Raw genomic sequence first — 17,706 nt, forward strand, 5'->3', positions numbered from 1 at the left:
GTAGTCTCGCATCCTTTATTTAAATCCGTCTTCAGGGTGGAGGGAAGTGGTGTTCTGTGGGGATTAGCCTTCTGCTTTGTTTTTAGCCCCGCTCGACATCCGCGTTTCCGATCACACCGCTGGCGTCTGCTCCGTAGACGGCCCCCGCTGCTACTAGACTCCGCTGCTTCACAGGCCGCTGGATGTAGCCGCCGACGTATCCCCATGCTAGTTAGCATGTTTAGCACGCCCGCGTCTATCAGTCCAAAACGGCCCGATATGTCCATATCCAGAAGTGTCTGGCGGTCGTACGTGATCACGGAGTGACCACGATGCGAGCCAGCCATGAAGTCTGCAGAACTGTCCGGCATTTCCGCCAAATGTTCCATCTTTAGCAAGAGCACCGCAGTGTCGCAGCCCGTCCGGGCGCCGCCATCTTGCATACTTGTATTACTTCGATTTTTCCGGGGTACTCCCAAATATCAGTGCCCCTCCAGGAGTAATCATTCTCCCGAAATTTCACCTACGCAACAATATTAAGGGGGCACCGTGGAGGCACTGACTTGAGCGTCCTCTACAACCTGTTTGTCAATCTTGAATGGTGTGGGTTCACAGTGTGGCGCATATTTGTAACAGTGATAAAGTTTTTTATACGGCCACCCTCAGTGTGACCTGTCTGGCTGTTGATCAAGTATGTCTTGCAGTCACATCCGTGGGACTGCAGAAGCTTCATACAATATGTAACTGGGCCGGCACACTGTATGTATAGTGAAGAAGCGTACAAGACAGCAGGTAATAGAGGACGCTACAGGCAGTGCCATAACGGCACGCCCTTAATATTGTTGTCGGGGTGAAAACCGGGAGAATGATTGCCCCGGGAGATTTTGGGAGGGGCACAGATATTTTGGTGTTTCCCGGAAAGATCGGGAGAGTTGGCAAGTATGTTGCTAGGGCGGGAAAGCCATTCAAAGAAGGTGAATTCATTAAAAAATGCATGTTAGATATTTTTAAGAAATCTTTTTTTGCGGCCCAGCCTCACCCAGTTTCTGCATCCTGTGGCCCCCAGGTAAATTCAGTTTGAGACCCCTGCTGTAGAGTATATTCCTGCACCACAGCAACAGTGTAAACTGACAGCTAGCATGTAGCTTTTTTTGTAATTTAGAGTTTCCTATCCTTAAATGTGCAGTGGTTTGTTACCAATAGCAGTACCTGGTAGTACAGTGGAACCTCAATTGGGTTCGTAAACAGAAAGGTTTGTATTAGTGGTGTCCTGATACTAATATTTTGGTACCGGTACCAAAATGCATTTTGATACTATTTTAGATAAAGGAGACCACAAAAAAATATAAATGACTTTATTTCAATAAAACATCCTGTGATACAATAAACATACATTTCTTATTGGAATCAAAAACATTTTTTTTTGCATTAAATAACAGAGTGGACATACGAGAAAACATCTTTTATTAAGTAAATGTCATTTTTTTTTACATTTGAGGTTTTTTATCTGCATCACATTGCAGATACGTTTAACTTTTTAACATGTATACATTTTCTACAGTATATTGCAGTTCAACATTGTTTTTATTATATGTAAGGTTTTTCAATACATCTTTTGTTTTTTACATTTTTACGTCCGCATTACAATGTTTTTTCATTAAGTAAGCAAACAGGTTACAAAGGCTCCTAATTTGGCTGCTGATGTATGCAGTAACAGATTGTCATTTCCCATTGAATTATGTTGGCAAAATTATGAAGGACAAGCAGTAGAAAATGGATGGATTATTAATCTGTTTGTTTTAGGGCTGGGCGATATATCGATATACACGGTATATCGCGGGTTTGAAATTATATAGAAATTGACTATATCGTAATATTCGAGTATACTGCGGGCATTACACTACAGGCTCTTCTCACTCTTTCCTGTCTCTCCTTCTCACAGACAAGCAGGCGCACAAACTTACACACGTCACATACTGTCACGTCATACGTCACATACGTATGACGGGGCGGTATAGCTCGGTTGGTAGAGCGGCCGTGCCAGCAACTTCAGGGTTGCAGGTTCGATCCCCGCTTCCGCCATCCTAGTCACTGCCGTTGTGTCCTTGGGCAAGACACTTTACCCTTCTGCTCCCAGTGCCACCCACACTGGTTTAAATGTAAAAATTAGATATTGGGTTTCGCTATCTAAAGCGCTTTGAGTCATTAGAGAAAAAGCGCTATGAAAATATAATTCACTTCACTTCACTACGTATACGCCCTCGCCCAGCAGAGAGGTAGCAGACTGGGTAACGTTAGCTGTGATGCTAACATAGCCATACGTAATACAAGAGAAAGAAGGTTACGGATTTGGAAACAAATGAAGGAAGACTTAATTTCCAATAAAAACAGCAGGGGGTCCATCGTCTGGCGGGGGTTTGGCTTCAAGTGGGAATATGTCGAACAGGCAACCGTAATTTGTCAAGTTTTGGGGCAAAAGCGTTGCTATAAAAAGTACCATTACTGCTAATACGTAGCATCATATGAAAAGTCACTTGCAAGAGAATGAAGATAATTTCATATGGTCCATAGTAACCTACCACATAGTGAAGGACGAATACTACAAACCCCGTTTCCATATGAGTTGGGAAATTGTGTTAGATGTAAATATAAACGGAATACAATGATTTGCAAAACATTTTCAACCCATATTCGGTTGAATATGCTACAAAGACAACATATTTGATGTTCAAACTGATAAACATTTTTTTTTGCCAATAATCATTAACTTTAGAATTTGATGCCAGCAACACTTGACAAAGAAGTTGGGAAAGGTGGCAATAAATAATGATAAAGATGAGGAATGCTCATCAAACACTTATATGGAACATCCCACAGGTGTGCAGGCTAACAGGGAACAGTTGGGTGCCATGATTGGGTATAAAAGCAGCTTCCATGAAATGCTAAGTAATTCACAAACAAGGATAGGGTGAGGGTCACCACTTTGTAAGCAAATTGTTGAACAGTTTTACAACAACATTTCTCAACGAGCTATTAAAAGGATTTTAGGGAGTTTACCATCTACGGTCTGTAAAATCATCAAAAAGTTCAGCGAATCTGGAGAAATTACTGCACGAAAGCAGTGATATTACGGACTTTTGATCCCTCAGGCGGTACTGCGCCAAAAACTGACATCAGTGTGTAAAGGATATCACCACATGGGCTCAGGAACACTTCATAAAACCACTGTCAGTAACTACAGTTGGTCGCTACATCTGTAAGTGCAAGTTAAAACTCTACTACGCAAAGCCAAACCCATTTATCAACAATATCCTGAAACGCCGCCGGCTTGGCTGGGCCCGAGCTCACCTAAGATGGACTGATGCAAAGTGGAAAGGTGTTCTGTGGTCTGACGAGTCCACATTTCAAATTATATTTGGAAACAGAGGACATGGTGTCCTCCAGAACAAAGAGGAAAACAACCATTCGGATTGTTACAGGCGCAAAGTTCAAAAGCCAGCATCAGTGATGGTATGGGGGTGTATTAGTGCCCAAGGCATGAGTAACTTACACATCTGTGAAGGCACCATTAATGCTGAAAGGTCCATACAGGTTTTGGAGCAACATATGTTGTCATCCAAATATTGTTATCGTGGACGCCCCTGCTTATTTCAGCAACACAAGTGTTACAACAAGCGTGGCTTCGTAAAAAAAGAGTGTGGGTACTTTCCTGGCCCGCCTGCAGTCCAGACATGTCTCCCATCAAAAATGTGTGGCGAATTATGAAGCGTAAAATACGACAGCGGAGACTCCGGACTGTTGAAGGACTGAAACTCTACATAAAACAAGAATGGAAAATAATTCCACTTTCAAAGCTTCAACAATTAGTTTCCTCAGTTCCCAAACGTTTATTGAGTGTTGTTAAAAGAAAAGGTGACGAAACACAGTGGTGAACATGCCCTTTCCCAACTACTTTGGCACGTGTTGCAGCCATGAAATTCTAAGTTCCATCCATCCATTTTCTAGCGCTTATTCCCTTTTGGGGTCGCGGGGGCACTGGCGCCTATCTCAGCTACAATCGGGCGGAAGGCGGGGTACACCCTGGACAAGTCGCCACCTCATCGCAGGGCCAACACAGATAGACAGAAAAACATTCACACTCACATTCACACACTCGGGCCAATTTAGTGTTGCCAATCAACCTATTCTAAGTTAATTATCCATCCATCCATCCATTTTCTACCGCTTATTCCCTTTCAGGGTTGCGGGGGGCGCTGGCGCCTATATTTCCAAAAAAAAAAAAAAGTTTATGAGTTTGAACATCAAATATCTTGTCTTTGTAGTACATTCAATTGAATATGGGTTCAGAAGGATTTGCAAATCATTGTATTCCGTTTATATTTACATCTAACACAATTTCCCAACTCATATGGAAACAGGGTTTCTATACTGGCATATGTTTATTTTGAAGGCTGCAATGATATGGCTACGAGAAACTGGATGTTAAACAAATAAAGACTTGCCGTCTCTATGAACCCACATACATACAAAAATATTACAGAAGAAAAAAATGACATTAGCCTGCTTACTAACAGAACCTTTCTTTCAATATTTTCTCCGGACAACGATGTGAAAGTGCCAGTATGGAAGGAGAATTGATATCATATCCTTGCAAAACTGTACTTGATTGGTCGACGAAACGCTATCCAGAAACTTTTGTCATGACTGAAACGACCAGGCCGCAGCTGGACCCTGGAGTAGGCAGTGTCGACAACATTGTGGATACTTTCTGAATGTTATAACCACACATTGCTTGTCCATTGCTTTTTTTGGACTCATTGTGAACTAGCAAAACTAGAAAACTGATGTAAAAAGGGTTTAAAAATCAACTAAAAAGTAGCACTGAACTGTAACTATACTCCTGTGCTGACTGGAGAGCGATCAGCTCGCCCACAATGGATGTGCTGCCTGGCACAATCTTGCGGCGCTGCAAGGCACACAATGGGTGGATGGAACATTTGTACACTGAGACAAGGTGTCTAGTCCAAAACGATTATGACTAAAATGTCTTCTGCAGGGAGATAATGTTAGAGAAGGAGATATTTCCAGCTGCAACGGACAGTCGTTTCATCCGAGCCGTGAGTGTTTAATCACTTTCTGTATTTTGAATCCTGTACATTTTTACTTTTATTTTTGAGCCTTTTCTTTTGTCCGCCTCTCGTTTTCAAAGGTGGGCATCCCAGCCATTGGCTTCTCCCCGATGAACCAGACGCCAATCCTGCTGCACGACCACAACGAGTATTTGAACGAGCGGGTCTTCCTGAAAGGCATCGACGTGTACACAAAACTCATTCCAGCTCTGGCCAACGTAGCTGCCACTCCAGATGAGGCCTAAGTGCTCATTGATCATGATTACCAAAGAACGTATGTTTGAAGCCTTTGGCAAAGTTGATTGTGTTCTTAAGTCTCAGGTTGTATGTGCAGTGACTCCAATCATCTCGCTTTGAAAACTGTCAATGAAGTACGTATGTGTACATAGTCTTAAAAGCCTCTCGTCTAATGATGAGCCTGTTGGATTGTAGCTAAAACTCATTTTAATCTGATGTGAAAATTGACTCTTTTTAAATTAGCTTTTCCCAATGTTGAAAATATCGATTCAATAAATATATTTGTTTACTAGTTTGGTCACATTGGATCTATGTTTGAGACGACACATCTTTTGTCCCGCGGCGTCCACGTCTAACCTCCAGCAACCATCTGCTTCAAGTACAAGCAATTCATCAAAGGGTCATTTAAAACGTCTTAACATGCACGCATAATCTTGAACTTTCAAAGAAGCGACAGTAAATGCTGTCATTACTTGGGTTGTCCCGATACAACTTTATAACTTCCGATTCGATACAGATATTGGAGCCTCAAATTTATGTTCATACGATCTGATATCAGCATAAATCATAGCGTGTACTTGTATTATTTCGTACTAATGTTAGAAAAGGTTTGATCAAGTGATAATACTCAAACAGCTAACAACAATATAGTATGAATAACACTAAACTATTACTAACTGTCTGGAATCTTTAATTAAATTGAAGTTGAGTGGTATTTTGTTTTTGGCGATACCTAGTGGTCACAATAATTCATTACTTTTAGTGCATGAATTTTATGATGCAGTAAGTTGAGTGATGCGGACACGTTTGTTGCTGAATACTTTCTAATACCCTTCCGCCTTGTAGACTTTGTATCTGTAAGTAATACATAAATATGATTATTTGATACTCGTTTATATTGACACGTGCTGTCTTAGACTGCAATATTGTTCATTTGAAGCAGTACTTCTCAATAATTTGCTGTTACGCCCCCTCAGGAAGAAAAAAACATTTCGCTCCCTCCACTTCCACTCTGTGGCTTGACTATAAATAGTATCATACATTTTTTTATAAATAAACCTCTGCATAACACTGTATCCTTATTAACATTAAATTAAAATAGATAAATAAAATGTATCCATATTTAAACTATCATATTTTTTTTAAACAACTTTAACCATTTTATCTGTCCATCCATCCATTTTTACCGCTTCTCCCTTTTTGGGGTCACGGGCGGGGCTGGAGCCTATCTCAGCTGCATTCGGGCAGAAGGCGGTGTACACTCTGGACAAGTCGCCACATCAGCACAGGGCCAACACAGATAGACAGACAACATTCACACTCACATTCACACACTAGGGCCAATTTAGTGTTTCCAATCAACCTATCCCCAGGTGCATGTCTTTGGAGGTGAGAGGAAGCCACACAGAAAGACCCCGAGCCCAGGGATCAAGCTCAGGACCTTTTTAATGGGTAACAGCATAATACTAATAAAGCATGCCTCCCCGGGTCACATGCACTCGCTCCACTTTTTGAGAAGTACTGATTTAAGGACATTTATTACATATTTCAGTTGATGTGCTATCGTGTGCTTAGTTGTTGTGTAGCTGCTGGCTCCTAGTAGCCTGCCATGTATACATTTTTTAAATGACTTCACTAAAATACATTTAGATGTTAACTGGCTGTCCAGTTTTGCACGACTTAACTCGCACTAGAGATTTTAGATGCAACCCAATGTCATCTGATACTTTTTTTTTTTTTCAATATCAGCTCAGGACACTCCTAGTGATTACAGCTTTGAACTTTCACAGTATCATGTTAGACCCGCTCGACATCCATTGCTTTCCTCTTCTCTAAGGTTCTCATAATCATCATTGTCACCGACGTCCCACTGGGTCATTATTGTCACCGATGACGTCCCACTGGGTCATTATTGTCACCGATGTCCAACTGGGTGTGAGTTTTCCTTGCCCTTATGTGGGCCTACCGAGGATGTCGTGGTGGTTTGTGCAGCCCTTTGAGACACTAGTGATTTAGGGCTATATAAGTAAACATTGATTGATTGATTGATTGCTTTACCCAAACCACGAGCTAGACTCCCACTAAGAGAAACAGTGAATATCTTCTCACAGGACAGCCAGTTGAGTTGACTCGGTCACCTCCTGGACGCCTCCACGGTGAGATGTCTGGACCAGAGAGAGGCTCTTGCGTAGACCTACACTGGGGCAAAAAAGTATTTAGTCAGCCACCGATTGTGCAAGTTCTCCCACTTAAAATGGTGACAGAGGTCGGTAATTTTCATCATAGGTACACTTCAACTGTGAGAGACAGAATGTGGAAAAAAAAAAAAACAGGAATTCACATTGTAGGAATTTTAAATAATTTATTTGTAAATTATGGTGGAAAATAAGTATTTGGTCACTTCAAACAAGGAAGATCTCTGGCTCTCACAGACCTGTAACTTCTTCTTTAAGAAGCTCTTCTGTCCTCCACTCGTTACCTGTATTAATGGAACCTGTTTGAACTCGTTATCTGTATAAAAGACACCTGTCCACAGCCTCAAACAGTCAGACTCCAAATTCCACTATGGCCAAGACCAAAGAGCTGTCGAAGGACACCAGGAAAATAATTGTAGACCGGCACCAGACTGGGAAGAGGGAATCTACAATAGGCAAGCAGCTTGGTGTGAAAAAATCAACTGTGGGAGCAATTATCAGAAAATGGAAGACATACAAGACCACTGATAATCTCCCTCGATCTGGGGCTCCACGCAAGATCTCATCCTGTGGGGTCAAAATGATCATGAGAACGGTAAGCAAAAATCCCAGAACCACACGGGGGGACCTGGTGAATGACCCGCAGAGAGCTGGGACCAAAGTAACAAAGGTTACCATCAGTAACACACTACGCCGACAGGGAATCAAATCCTGCAGTGCCAGACGTGTCCCCCTGCTTAAGCCAGTGCATGTCCGGGCCCGTCTGAAGTTTGCCAGAGAGCACGTGGATTATACAGCAGAGGATTGGGAGAATGTCATGTGGTCAGATGAAACCAAAATAGAACTTTTTGGTATAAACTTAACTCCTCGTGTTTGGAGGAAGAAGAATACTGAGTTGCATCCCAGGGTGTACCCTGCCTTCCGCCCGATTGTAGCTGAGATAGGCGCCAGCGCCCCCCGCGACCCCGAAAGGGAATGAGCGGTAGGAAATGGATGGATGGATGATCCCAAGAGCACCATACCTACTGTGAAGCACGGGGGTGGAAACATCATGCTTTGGGGCTGTTTTTCTGCTAAGGGGACAGGACAATTGATCCGTGTTAAGGAAAGAATGAATGGGGCCATGTATCGTGAGATTTTGAGCCAAAATGTCCTTCCATCAGTGAGAGCTTTGAATGGTTGACCAAATACTTATTTTCCACCATAATTTACAAATAAATTCTTTAAAATTCCTACAATGTGAATTCCTAGTTGTTTTTTTTCACATTCTGTCTCTCACAGTTGAAGTGTACCTACTATTAAAATTACAGACCTCTGTCATCATTTTAAGTGGGAGAACTTGCACAATCGGTGGCTGACTAAATACATTTTTGCCCCACTGTATAGGAAACGCTGAAGGGATTATGTCTCACAACTGGTTTGGGAACACCTCAGAGGTGGCTGTAGACCTGGAAGTCCGGACGTGGATTAGTGGAAGAAAATGGATGAAAAACAGGTTATATAACAACTTCAGTAGTTCAATTAAAAAGATAAACTAATATTAGCGATGGGTAAATGATGCTCCAGTGAGTGTGCAGCACACTCACTTTCTGTATTGACACTGCGCTAATAATGTGTGGGTGTTTGGTAATGCCGCCATCTGCTGGATTTAAAATGTCTCTACATTTGCCCTTCAAATACATCCATCCATCCATCCATTTTCTACCACTTGTCCCTTTTGGCGTCACGGGGGTGCTGGAGCCTATCTCAGCTGCATTCCGGTGGAAGGCACCGTACACCCTGGACAAGACGCCGCCTCATCGCAGGGCCAACACAGATAGACAGAAAACATTCACTCACATTCACACACTAGGGTCAATTTAGTGTTGCATTAATGACAAATTTAAAGTTTTTGTTTTTTAAGCAAAATAAATTTGTGGAAAGCAATATGTAACCCACAACTGTGGTCAATGAGCCCAAAAAAAAAATTATATTTCTTATTTAATCAAAGAAGATCTAAATGATCCCGCGCTTTAAAATTTTCCCAGTTTATCATTTCCTTTTATATCAATGTTGGCGATAAATACTGATGTCAGTCGCGGCACGCCACTGCGATTTTGATTACAAGCTGTACCTTATGAGCCAAAACAAGCGCTTTCTAAAACAGCGTCTGTCTCTTCACAGTCAAAGCGTATCTGTCACATAGTTGATTTTTTTCAAAGTGACACACATTAAGGGACACAGTATCTCTCCTTCCGTTTCATAATGTATCGATTTGCCACGGTCATTTTATCTACCGCTACTACACAACACATACGGAATGAATATATTTAATAATTAATTCATCATTTTGATGATTATCGCTTAGTTATTAAAAAACTAAGAAAATGGGGAAAAAACGGTTTAAAAGTTGAACAGTGTGAACTCCTGGTTTTCAATGTTAATTAACTGCTAAAACTTCATGAGCCTTTAATTGGTTTTATTCTGAAATAAAATAACTTGAACCATATTTACATTAATCAAGGCGCACCTGTATATTGTCCAACACATCAGCAACAGAACCAATGTTGTAATAGCGGCCATGAGGAAACCGTCATTCAGCCTTAAGTTATTAGCGCTCAAGATTTTTTTTGTAAAAAATAAAAAAAATAGTATGACAAATTTCGACCAACCAACCTTTTAAAGAGAATGCAGATCTAGATAAAGCTGTTGAATGCTGACCAGCTATTGCCATCTTGTGGGGCGAATACAAGGTATATCAGGAGAGAGCAAAGTCTACAGGTACTGTATTTCCAAACAAAATAAGCTGATGGCAGATAAATCATTTAACAGGTTCTGTTTTATGTTGCTGTTACTTATTTCTAGGTCAGGCTGCACACCCACCAGACGGTTTTTTATGCTCTCTGCGGAGCTGCAAATGAGGTGTAAGTCAACAAGAAATCTTCCACTTGACGTTTTGTCGCAATGCTGTTTACATGACGTACAAGGTGGTCACATTCACAGTTCAGCTCCCTTCTGAGATGTCGTCCAATTAGCGCTGTTTGCCTCTCCAAAGAGTGCTGGCACGAAGGCTGTAATTAGTCTTCCTTCTCCCCAGGACATGACAGCTGTATTAGCACATGGGGGGAACGCTGATCAAGCCCAGCACACATTGCAGGTGCAGTTATTCACCGTTGTTTTTTTATAGTCAAGTACAACTAATGTATATTTATATCATATATGTTTGTGTCGTGTAACCTTTTGCTTTTTTACTGAAAAGCCCCCATTCCACATCTGGTGGCCGTTTTTCATATGTGCAATTGCCCATGTCGCATACTTGCCAACCCTCCTGGAATTTCCCGAAAACCTCCTGGAAGAAATTTTCTCCCGAAATTCACGCCCCCTCCGGTTCCATGCGGACATGATTGGGGACAGCCTGTTTTCACGTCCGCTTTCCTGTTATATAAACAGCTTGCCTGCCCAATCACGTTACAACATCTACGGATTTTAATAAAAAACTGCACACACAAGGATAGGAAGCAGAAGAACGAGGAAGTTACAGCCATGGCGACGCCGCCTGTAATAGAGTGATTCTATGTTGTCTGTTGCCATCTCCTGGTGAATGTTGGCTATAGCGTTATGGGGTTGCTTTTTGATTGGCCAACAATTTACGTGCTGTTGTGCACCTGACGGCAAGTGACTCTCGCCAGTACAGCACGCAAATGGCAGAACAAAGGTTACTCAAATAGTGAAAGGTAAGTGTTGTTGTTTTTTTGTTTAAAAACCAGGAAGTACAGTACAATTAGTAGAACAACTGTGTTTTTATTACTGTGTATTTGATAAGTGCCGTCTGAAATTCAACTATTTCTTTTATTTATATATATATAATAAATATATATAGCTAGAATTCATTGAAAGTCAAGTATTTCATACATATATAAATATATATATATATATAATATGAAATACTCGAGTTGGTGAATTATACTCGTCCCCTATTAACCGCGCCCCACGCCCCCAACCACGCCTCCTCACCACACCCACCACCTCCCGAAATCAGAGGTCTCAAGGTTGGCAAGTATGCCATGACGGTATTCTCTAGGGGTGCCACAAAGGTGGAACGTTAGTGGAGTTTCTGAAGGACTGGGGTAATGTGCTCATGGGAGCGGGTGAGGGTAAGCAAACGGGCGGCAGAGTTTTGAATGTATTGGAGTTTATTGAGAATTTTGCAAGATGAGCCGTAGAGGATGCTGTTACAGTAATCAAGTCTGGAGGTGATGATGGCATGGATCAGGGTTTCAGCGGCAGAGAATGAGAGGGATGGACGGAGACAGACAATATTTTCGAGGTGGAAGAAAGCAGTTTTTGTAGTGTGGTTGACATGGTGTTCGAAAGAGAGGTTATTGTCCTGAATGACCCTGAGGTTGCGGATGTGAGTTGTCTGTACCTAATTAGAAAGAACCCTCTAGAGGTTGTTCAACACTTCTGGCGTGTAAGATTTGAGTGAGTGCATCCAGATTTGTGAGCGTGAAATAGAACGTGTGCTTGCGGATTGAGAAGTGCGTACGTGTAATACAATCTGCGTGCATGTATCTGAGTGTGCCTAAATTTAACCAACCACGGAAGACATCACGCAGTTCAAACCAGTCAGAAACAGTGTCCAGCTGAGGTGTGTGAAAGAGAGATGCCAAGACCCACCTTACGTTGTTTCTGATTGGTTTAAATAGTGTAGTGTCTTCTGTGGTTGGTTAAATGTTGTCACAACGGATTGATGGCTTGGTCTGGGATTGGTTATTTTGATCTGTCTGTACAGCGATTTGAACGTCTAAAAAATGTTGTCTGTAACTCCCCTATCTATGCCTTTCCTTATACTTACCACTAGTTGCAGCCACTGATCAGGTTGCTTTTCGTTGAAGTCAACAACGATGGACCACGCTAAGCTTCACGCTCTGAGCGTGACAGTTACGCAATTTGACCCCTTCTATACAAAATCCTTAACATTTCTCACAGTTATATTCCCCATTCACTACTCTATATTTTTTTCATCATAAAAAAAATTGGGTTTTCACAGCTTGCCGTATTTTGAGTAATTCTGATTGATTGATCGAAATAACCAATACCAGACCAAACCATCAATCCACTGTGACAACATTTAACCAACCATGGAAGACATGCAATTTAAACCAATCAGAAACAGCATAAGGTGGGTCTTGTCTTCTCTTTAGCACACCTCAGCTGTACGTTATTTCTGATTGGTTTGAATTGTGTGCCGTCTTCCGTGGTCGGTTAAATGTATAACACACAAAGTTTGTATTACACGCACGCACTTCTGAATGCGTGTCCTGTGTCCTCCCCATGGTATCCTACCGGTCGAACGTGCCCTAAACACCTCCCCAGGGGAGGCGTTCAGGGGGCATTCTGACCAGATGACCGAACCACCTCATCTGGCTCCTCTCGATGTGGAGGAGCAACGGCTTTATTCTGAGGTCCTCCCGAATGACAAAGCTTCTCTAAGGGAGAGCCCCGCCACCCAACGCAAAAAACTCCTTTTGGCCTCTTGTACCTGTGATTTTGTCCTTTCAATTATAACCCAAAGCTCATGACCGTGAAGATAGGGCTGTAGATTGACCGGTAAATTGGAAGCTTTGCCTTCCAGCTGAGCCCATTCTTCACCACAATAGACAAATACAGGGTTCGCATATCTACAGACGGTGCATTGATCCTTCTGTCGATGTCAGGATTTACTCTTCCCTCACTCATGAACAAGACTGAGGTACTTGAACTCCTCCACTTAGGGCAGGATCTCCTCCCCAAACTGGACATGGCACTCCACGCTTTTCCGCGCGGGAACCATGGACTCGGACTTAAGAGTGCAGATTTTTCTCCCAGTCGCTTCACACTTCGCTGCGAACTGATACAGTGAGAGCTGAAAATCCAGACCAGATGAAGCCAGTAGGACCACATCATCCGCAAAAAGCAGAGACCTAAACTGGCAGCCACCAAACCGGATCTTCCCAACACCCTGACTCCGCCTAGAAATTCTGTCTATACAAGTTGAAAACAGAATCAGTGATAAAGGGCAGCCCTGGCGGAGTCCAACCCTCCCTGGAAACGGGTCCGATTTACTTCCGGCAATGCGGACCAAACTCTGACTCTGTTTATAAAGGCAGCGGACTGCCACAATCATGCGGTCCGATACTTCATACTCCCTGAGAGCACTCCCCACAAGACAAGGTTGAATGCCTTCAAGTCCAAAAAACACATGTAGACTGGTTGGGCAAACTCCTATGCATCCTGCCGAGTGTGTAGAGTTGGTTTACAGCTACACGACCAAGACAAAAACCACACTACTCCTCCAGAATGGGAGGTTCAACTATCTGGTGTAGTCTCCTCTCCAGTACACCTGAATAGACCTTACCGGGAAGGCTGAGGAGTGTGATCCCACGATAGTTGGAACACATCCTCCGGTTCCATTTTTTTAAATAGAGGAAACACCACCCCAGTCTGCCAACCCATAGGCACCGCCCCTCATGTCCACGCAATGCTCAAGAGTCTTGTCAACCACAACATACCCGCAGCATCCAGAGCCTTAAGGAATTCCGGGCGGATCTCATTTATCCCGGGGGCCCTGCCACCGACGAGATTCTTAACTACCTCAGAAACCTCAGCGCCAGAAATTGGAGAGCCCACCGCGGAGTCCCCAGGCACTGCTTCCTCACTTCGCAGTATTCCTGCCACCGATCTACAACATCCCCATTCGACGTCAACAACACACCGTCCCCACTATTCACAGTGTTGCCAGTGTGCTGCTTCCTCCTCCTGAGCCGGCGGATGGTGGTCCAGAATCGCTTCGAAGCCATCCTGAAGTCGTACTCCATGGCATGACCAAATTCTTCCCATGTTCGAGTTCTTGCCTCTGCAACCACCAAAGCCACTATGCGTTTTGGCCTGCCAGATCTGTCCAGCATCCTCCCCCACCAATGGAGCCAACTCACCGCCAGGTGGTGATCAGTTGAAAGCTCTGCCCCCCTCTTCACCTGAGTGTCCAGAGCATGAGACCGCAAATCTGATGTTACAACCACAGAGTTGATCATTGAACCGCGGCATTGGGTGTCCTGGTGCCATGTGCACATATGGAGACCCTTATGTTGAACACGGTGTTGGTTATGGAAAATCTGTGATGAACATCAAAGTCCAATAACAAAACATCACTCAGGTTCGGATCAGGGTGATGTTCCCAATATTCTCCCAAATATGCCTTTCCAGGTCTCACTGTTGTTGCCAACGCGAATGTTGAAGTCCCCCAGTAGAACAAGGGAATCACCAGAGGGAGCACTCTCTAATACTCCCTCAAGGTACTCCAAAAAGGGCGGGTACTCTGAGCTGCTGTTTGGTACGTAAGCACAAGCAACAGCTACCCTTTCGTCTACTGGGTTAAACTCCAACGTGCAGGCTCTGAGCTGCGGGGCAACAAGTATTGCCACCCCCGCCCGTCGCTTCTCATTATTTGCAACGCCAGAGTGGAAGAGAGTCCATCCCCTCTCGAGAGGACTGGTGCCAGAGCCCTTGTTATGCGTTGAAGTGAGACCGACTAAATCCAGCCAGAACTTCTCCACCTCGCACACCCGCGCGGGCTCCTTCCCCCCCAGCGAGGTGACGTTCCACGTCGCAAGAGCTACTTCGGTAGCCAAAGATCAGACCGCCAAGGGCCCAGCCTTCAAACCCAACTTCTATGCCCCCTGCTATGTGTGGTGAGCCCCGTTGGAGGGGGGCCCCCACAATGCATCTTCGGGCTGTGCCCGGCCGGGCCCCATGGGGACAGGCACCTTAATCGGCAGCTGGCAGCTTGAGCCACTCATCGCGAATTGGCAATGGGAGTGCCCATCAATTGAAGCACTCTGCACCGCTACCCCTCTCAAAAATTTATTTTTTGAAAATGTGCAAAGTTATGTGTCTTGAAGACGAACACCACCACTGTTTTTTTCCCCAGACAGTCTAAATTAAACATCATAAACAACATATATCTTCACCGGTCTGCATAAAAAAGCTACTTTTAGCAGTATGACACTACATTATTGTGAGCATTCCTCAATTACACACCCCGTTTCCATATGAGTTGGAAAATTGTGTTAGATGTAAATTTAAACGGAATACAATGATTTGCAAATCCTACAAAGACAAGATATTTGATGTTCAAACTCATACACTTTATTTATTTTTTTTGCAAATAATAATTTACTTAGAATTTCATGGCTGGAACACGTGCCAAAGTAGTTGGGAAAGGGCATGTTCACCACTGTGTTACATCACCTTTTCTTTTAACAACACTCAATAAACGTTTGGGAGCTGAGGAAACTAATTGTTGAAGCTGGAATTCTTTCCAATTCTTGTTTTATGTAGAGCTTCAGTCGTTCAACATTTTACGCTTCATAATGCGCCACACATTTTCGATGGGAGACATGTCTGGACTGCAGGCGGGCCAGGAAAGTACCCGCACTCTTTTTTTTTTTACGAAGCCACACTGTTGTAACACGTGCTTAATGTGGCTTGGCATTGTCTTGCTAAAATAAGACGGCGCTTAGATGGCAGCATATGTTGTTCTAAAACCTGTATGTACCTTTCAGCATTAAGTGTGTCTTCACAGATGCGTAAGTTACCCATGCCTTGGGCACTAATGCATCCCTATACCATCACAGATGCTGGCTTTTGAACTTTGAGTCCATAACAGTCTGGATGGTTCGCTTCCCATTTGGTCCGGATGACACAATGTCAAATTTTTCCAAAAACAATTTGAAATGTGGACTCGTCAGATCACAGAACACTTTTCCACTTTGCATCAGTCCATCTTATATGATCTCGGGCCCAGAGAAGCCGGCGGCGTGTCTGGATGTTGTTGATAAAAAGCTTTCCCTTTGCATAGTATAGCTTTAACTTGCACTTACAGATGTAGCGACAAACTGTATTTCGTGACAGTGATTTTCTGAAGTGTTCGTAAAACCCTTGTGGTGATATTCTTTAGAGATTGATGTCAGTTTTTGATACAGTGCTGTCTGAGGGATCAAAGGTCACGGCTATTCAATGTTGGTTTCCGGCCATGCCGCTTACGTGGAGTGATTTCTCCACTTTCTCTGAACCTTTTGATATTATGGACCGTAGATGTTGAAATACCTAAATCTCTTGCAATTGCACTTTTGAGAAACGTTGTTCTTAAACTGTTTGACTATTTGCTCACGCAGTTGTGGACAAAAGGTTGTACCTCGCCCCATCCTTTCTTGTGAAAGACTGAGCATTTTTTGGGAAGCTATTTTTATACCCAATCATGGCACCCACCTGTTCCCAACTAGCCTGCACACCCATGGGATGTTCCAAATAAGTGTTTGATGAGCATTCCTCAACTTTTTCAGTATTTATTGCCACCTTTACCAACTTCTTTGTCCAAGTTGCTGGCATCAATTTCTAAAGTTAATGATTATTTGCAAATAAAAAAATGTTAATGAGTTTGAACATCAAATATCTTGTCTTTGTAGCATATTCAACTGAATATTGGTTGAAAATGATTTGCAAATCATTGTATTCCGTTTATATTTACATCTAACACAATTTCCCAACTCGTATGGAAACGTGGTTTATAAATGAAAACACATTAATACTTCATCCTACCTTTTCTTGTGGTCCCTCAAAACTTATAAAAATGTGGCAATGCTGCCATCTTTTCTGTCTGAGTTTAGCAGCCAACAGCAGCTACGAGTAATGCCCAAACAAGTACACCCGCCTGTACTATGATGTCACAATGTATTTATTCACTGTTTTTAAAAGAAGCAAATGCATGAACCACATGATTTAATACGTTGGCATCACTTAACATAAGTATCCAACGTTGAAACATTTACAAGTCAGAAAAGTGTGAAATCTTCAGAGGTACCCTTTAAATAAAAGTCAAATCCCAAAATTCAACTACCCTCTACCCTTGTTGAAGACCTCTGCCCTAAATAATCCATCCATCCATCCATCATCTTCCGCTTATCCGAGGTCGGGTCGCGGGGGCAACAGCCTAAGCAGGAAAACCCAGACTTCCCTCTCCCCAGCCACTTCGTCTAGCTCTTCCCGGGGGATCCCGAGGCGTTCCCAGGCCAGCCAGGAGACATAGTCTTCCCAACGTGTCCTGGGTCTTCCCCGTGGCCTCCTACCGGTTGGACATGCCCTAAACA

General features: G+C 43.1%; 1 protein-coding gene across 1 annotated transcript in view; it reads left to right on the forward strand.

Moving 5' to 3' along the window:
• The window catches only part of LOC133534965 (aminoacylase-1A-like), a 42,425-nt gene extending 36,788 nt beyond the window's left edge, over positions 1-5,637 (forward strand). The window contains exons 14-15 of the mRNA XM_061874330.1: positions 5,036-5,096; positions 5,189-5,637. Coding sequence (XP_061730314.1) covers positions 5,036-5,096; positions 5,189-5,353 — 226 coding nt within the window. The 3' untranslated portion in view covers positions 5,354-5,637. The remainder of the gene's footprint in view (positions 1-5,035; positions 5,097-5,188) is intronic.
• The last annotated feature ends 12,069 nt before the right edge of the window (positions 5,638-17,706 follow it).

Source organism: Nerophis ophidion, linkage group LG16, assembly GCF_033978795.1.
Source record: "Nerophis ophidion isolate RoL-2023_Sa linkage group LG16, RoL_Noph_v1.0, whole genome shotgun sequence".
NCBI lineage: Eukaryota > Metazoa > Chordata > Actinopteri > Syngnathiformes > Syngnathidae > Nerophis > Nerophis ophidion.